The sequence below is a fragment of the Physella acuta genome, unplaced genomic scaffold (assembly GCF_028476545.2).
Source record: "Physella acuta isolate Inbredline_101_S28 unplaced genomic scaffold, ASM2847654v3 ptg000698l, whole genome shotgun sequence".
NCBI classification, from domain to species: Eukaryota; Metazoa; Mollusca; class Gastropoda; family Physidae; genus Physella; species Physella acuta.
The window spans coordinates 539,964-545,963 of record NW_026732217.1 but is presented as its reverse complement, the minus strand read 5'-3'; the positions used below and the strand labels follow the sequence as shown (position 1 = coordinate 545,963).

The 6,000-nt window shown below is 29.7% G+C and overlaps 1 protein-coding gene across 1 annotated transcript in view; it reads right to left on the bottom strand.

The window, feature by feature from the left end:
• Window positions 1-1,244: 1,244 nt before the first annotated feature.
• LOC131949465 (ankyrin-3-like) overlaps window positions 1,245-6,000 on the bottom strand; it is a 124,186-nt gene continuing 119,430 nt past the window's right edge. The window contains exons 2-5 of the mRNA XM_059311371.1: window positions 4,136-5,190; window positions 3,240-3,839; window positions 2,544-2,625; window positions 1,245-1,359 (exon numbers count right to left, since the gene is read on the bottom strand). Coding sequence (XP_059167354.1) covers window positions 1,245-1,359; window positions 2,544-2,625; window positions 3,240-3,839; window positions 4,136-5,153 — 1,815 coding nt within the window. The 5' untranslated portion in view covers window positions 5,154-5,190. The remainder of the gene's footprint in view (window positions 1,360-2,543; window positions 2,626-3,239; window positions 3,840-4,135; window positions 5,191-6,000) is intronic.

Here is a 6,000-nt window from a genome sequence, read left to right as displayed (position 1 = left end):
TATATTTATATTATATTTATATTTATATTTATATTTATATTTATATTTATATTTATATTTATATTTATATTTATATTTATATTTATATTTATATTTATATTTATATTTATATTTATATTTATATTTATATTTATATTTATATTTATATTTATATTTATATTTATATTTATATTTATATTTATATTTATATTTATATTTATATTTATATTTATATTTATATTTATATTTATATTTATATTTATATTTATATTTATATTTATATTTATATTTATATTTATATTTATATTTTATATTTATATTTATATTTATATTTATATTTATATTTATATTTATATTTATATTTATATTTATATTTATATTTATATTTATATTTATATTTATATTTATATTTATATTTATATTTATATTTATATTTATATTTATATTTATATTTATATTTATATTTATATTTATATTTATATTTATATTTATATTTATATTTATATTTATATTTATATTTATATTTATATTTATATTTATATTTATATTTATATTTATATTTATATTTATATTTATATTTATATTTATATTTATATTTATATTTATATTTATATTTATATTTATATTTATATTTATATTTATATTTATATTTATATTTATATTTATATTTATATTTATATTATTTATATTTATATTATATTTATATTTATATTTATATTTATATTTATATTTATATTTATATTTATATTTATATTTATATTTATATAATTTATATTTATATTTATATTTATATTTATATTTATATTTATATTTATATTTATATTTATATTTATATTTATATTTATATTTATATTTATATTTATATTTATATTTATATTTATATTTATATATTCTGTTCACTGCACACATAAAGCAGGTAAAAATAAGTCTCACGATTGCCGGGAATGCCCCATTTATTAATCGGATAAACCCGAGACTGTGTATAGCAGATGTTCTGCATAAAGTATCGTTGAAATCTAGTCTTTGTTCTACTTTTAGCATATAATCTAAATCTAGACTGAAATGTGAATCAGTGGACAGCAATTTCTATACACAAAAAAAAAAACAATTTAAAAAATGGCAATAGGCTTTGAATGAAGTGCTTTAAAATTATTGACATGTTCATTTTAATTTCACTTTTAATTTTATTAAAGAGAAAATAGTTTAGCTTACACAGATTAAAAAAATATTAAATCAACTATAATACATCTTAATCTAAATCTGATTTAAGAACCCGAGTGCCCAGATGTATCCAATCTTCTAGATTTTTTTCTTGCGGGTCCTTTGCCACCATCTTTTACTTTTGTGCAGTGGATCCCGTGATAGGGCCTGTCTTGCTTCCTGAGTAAAGATTACATAACCCAAATTAACACCTGGTAACAAAACTCAAATAATTAGCATATATATTATTAGGAAAACTTTTATTCTCAACAAGAGCGTTGAGCTCTTTTATATAAGTTCACTGGAAACAAACGCGCATACAGCCCTTAAAACCATACCAATATACAATCACATATTTCTATTGTCTATATGTAGACCTACTTTTTTTAAAACATAACTTGTGATATTTCCGCCGAAGACCAGATTTTCGACATGGTCAAAATTCATTTGGCTGATGTAAACATCAATTTTCTTGACATGAATTCTGAAATTAAAATACTTCGTTTTCTTTTTTTTTTAAAAGAGCGTGTTAAAAATACTTTAACATTGTTTTAACTCTTTTTGTACCGCAGCTTAATATAAAAAGAAAACAAACGACTGTTTAAAATTAATAAAATCTAAAAAAAATAAAATAAAACTGGAGTACACATAATTGCCTCTTAAAATTTGCTCACCATCTACAGTGGCTTTTTACAAATTTAAGAACAAAATTTCATCTAAGTAATAAAAATAATATTTAATATACCTATAAAGTGATTTGAACTTCTAAATGTCCACGTTTTTCAAAAGATACATTTAATAGACTGCTTTTTCGTTTTCTCAGATATTACAGTCACAAGAATGTATTGAAAATACTTTATAAGCTTTATAAGTGACCAACAATTTGTGTCGTGTCCTCACGCCTTCGGTGCGTGCAATCACCTCATGCACAAACTTAAAAAAAAACATCCACTACAAACGCTGTTTTAGCTAGTTGTCATTGAAACGAAACAATTAAAGAAATCCAACATAGATAAGCTGTATGTAGGTTGTCGTTTATTGTGGGGGCACCGTGGGGGTGGCGTGGTTAGGGGGGTATGGAGGGGGAACAGATTTTGTACACATTCCACTCCCAGCCCGTCAAGTTTTCATATTAAGAGCATTTACATTAATTAAATTGTAAAGCTTTTATAAATATTTATAATTACATCTCATGCCATAATGGGCTAAATGAAAAACTAAACAGTAAAGGAAAGCAAGACGAATACCAAAGAACACTGTAATATATTACGTTTGTCCAATCCAACAACTAGTTAGTATGGGATGAGGTGCGGGGTGGGGGTGGGGGGGGGGGGGGGGAGGGGAAAGGGGAAATAAAAACTTACATAGTTGTGGATTTTCTTTTCCTTATTTTGGCTACAGGCTGGATGTTAGTCTTCGCTTGCTTGACCATTGTGTCTTGCTTATCTAAACGGAAATATGATTGTATTATTTATCAAAACAGCAGTTTATGAGTTTATGTTCTTAATATTAAATTTATATTATATTAGCGTGCCCGTCCCCACGCGTTTCCGCGGGGCTAGAAGGAAGTCAGAGGATAGCCCGGAGCAAGTCGCAGTTTGCCGGGCTGACGCGCCTGATTCAATTTAGTAAACGACTATAATACTATAATACTAATTCTTATCCATATTCTATCACACTCTTTTAAACGCACGTAGTCGCCATATTGCTCACGGGACAGCCCGGGGTGCCAAATCGCACCATGATTCAATTTATTGAACAATTATAAAGCCCCCATTTTAACCAGTCTTTTGCACTGTGCGAATTTGAATTTTTCCCCACAGAAACTTTCTCAGGAGTACTCATCAAAGTATCATGGCACTCGGATGAGCAGTGTTGAACCTCATTCGAGTTTTTCATATAGCGTATATAGAGAAAAAAAATCGCACCCCCCCGGGGCGCCGCCATCGCGAAATAAATTTTTGTTTTGCAGAAACCTTCCCTGGAGTGTTCTAACCAATATTTGGATTTTAAAGATTTAAGGTAGTTTAATATCATATAAAAATATTTTTTTTACATACATGCATTTTCTAGACCAAATCCGGCTGAATGATTATGATCAGTATCCGATTGTTTTAACATCTCCATACGATTCTCCATAAATGGCTGATGATTCCCATTTAACATTTGGTGTTTTGACTGTGTTATATTGTGCTTTTCGTAGCTTTTATTTTCAACCGAGGACTTTTGTGGATCTGTGTTAGTGGATGAATCTGTAGTTGTAGTGCTAGTAGCTAGTGTAGTATCCGGATTTGTCGTAGTAGCAACGTTATCTACTGGTGTAGTTGTGGTACAAACTGTTGGTGATGTATCTATAGATGGTGCAGTATGATAATTTGGGGTAGTATCATCACTTGCATCAGGTGTAGAGGTAAAAGCTGTTGATGTTGTATCCATAGATGGTGCAGTATCATTACTTGGGGCAGTTTCATCTTTCGTATCTGGAGTAGTGGTAGAAGTTGTTGATGTTGTATCCATAGATGGTGCTTCATCATTACTTGGGGTAGTATCATCACTTGCATTTGGAGTAGTGGTAGAAGATGTTGGTGTTGTATTCATAGATGGGCCAGTATCAGTGCTTTGGGTAGTATAACCACTAGCAAATGATGAACCAGCTCGCGCTACAAAATAAAATAAAAGATACTTTTAAAATCGTCTATAGTTACATGAAATTAAGAAATGTTGAGAGAATTGTATTAGGCGAATAGCCCTAGTGTATTGTTTATGCAATTAGAATTTACACCAGCCATTGTATAACTAGTGTGCTAAAATTTTGCTCTGATTAAATAAAATGGTAAAATGGCATATCTCAACTCTATAACCAAAAAGTAAATAGAAGGTTAGAAGAGGGTTATCTTTATAGCAATTATAACTAACTAGGTAAAGCGGACAGTTAATAATGTTAATAAATGCTCACCTATCACTTGTTTAAACTCCATTTCACTTTTTGAAGAGTTCAAAACAGCGTCCATTGTCTCTTTGTTTTCTTTTGAAGACTTAGCGCCATGTTGTCTTAGAACTGCTACTGCTTCATTGTTTAAATACTTAATAGCGATATCCAAAGCTGTCTGATTGAAATCGTCTTCAATGTCAAGTTTAGCGCCATGTTGGATAAGCTCTTTCATGACGTCAATCTTTTTACTCAATACACTACAGCACAATGGGGTTCTCCCTAGCTGTCCTCTCATGTCAACATTAGCTCCGGCTTCAAGTAACACTTTCACGACTTCTGTAAGTCCATTCTGGGAGCTGTAGTGTAAAGCTGTATTGTTACATTTATCTACATCGTCAAGACAATATGTGTACTTCACCAGCGTTAAAGCTGTTTTCATAAACCCGGACAAGGCAGCATCAAGTAAAGCTGTTCGACCAAGATTGTCTCTGATGTTTGCCGAGGCTCCAGCTTTGAGTAATAAAACGACAATTTCGTTTTGCCCACATCCTGCTGAGTAGTGTAAAGCGGTTTTCCCAAAGCTGCTAATTCTAGTAACATCCGAAACTCTTTCTAAAAGTGACTTGACTAATTCCTCACTTCCATGCTTAGCTGCATAATGTAAAGCTGTTTCACCTCTTTTGTCAGTCAGATTTACATCAGCGCCTGCATCCAACAGAATATATGCAATGTCTTCATATCCACGTTCAATACACACGTGTAAAGCTGTTTTATAATCACAACCGTTCAGTTCATTGACATTGGCTTTCCATTCGAGCAGAAGTTGAACAAAATCTTTGTGACATAACTCAGCGCTTGCATATAAAGGGGTTATTTCTGAGTTCAACCCTGTTGTTTTTACATTAACATCCGCTCCATCCTTTAATAGAAGTTCCCCAGAATATAAATTGCTCTTTTCTGCAGCAAGATGTAAAGGCGCTTTGCCATCTAAATTCGTATTGTTTATATACATGTTTGATCTTGAAACTGTATATTTTTTCATTGAGTCGCTATAATTAGCTACTTAATCAGTAATAACTCTGTTTTTGAAAAGAAAATATAATGATCAACTGATCGTTTGTATTCTCCCTAGTAAACAATAATTTTTAAATAGTAAACAGCACAAAAAAAACAACAACCCAAAAAACTATAATTTGGAAAACAGGAAAAAACTGTTTGAAAAAACGTATAAATGTTAATGTATTCTTCTTTGTTTTGATCATCAAAGCTTAATTTTGAAGTATTTATTTTTGTATTGCAGGATGAGACACCATTCTTTGTTTATTTTGATTCAGTAACTATTTGACTTGACCTATTTTAACGAATAAAATAAATAGGCCGAAAACATGTATTACAATTTAAATGAAGTGTAATCACTATAAAAATGAACAAAACAAAATATTCGACATAGGTAAACTAACACTTATGACAGTTAGGAAAGTGCAATGTAGGTAAAGAATAATATATCACTCAATGTGATTGTTGTGTATATAAAACGTAGTGCAAAATTGAACAATGAAAGTATGACCGCCGAATTTGAATCCCGAGAATGATGTAATCGCAGTGATCGAAAATAAGGAAATAAGTTTATCAGAACGGGATGATGAATTATATGTGTAAATTGCTTTTTATTATTTCTCAAATCAATTACGTTAATATAATCATCATTAGAAGCATGAATTGCTTTCTACTGAATCCCCAAGTATTTATTTTAGACCACATCATCCCCTCATATGCCGAGAACAAGAAACTCAATGTCTACACCTGTTATGTTGATTGTTAGGTCTAAAAGGGGAGCTATATTTTATACAAAATTATGACTTTAAAGTAGATAAACAATGTAATTTGCC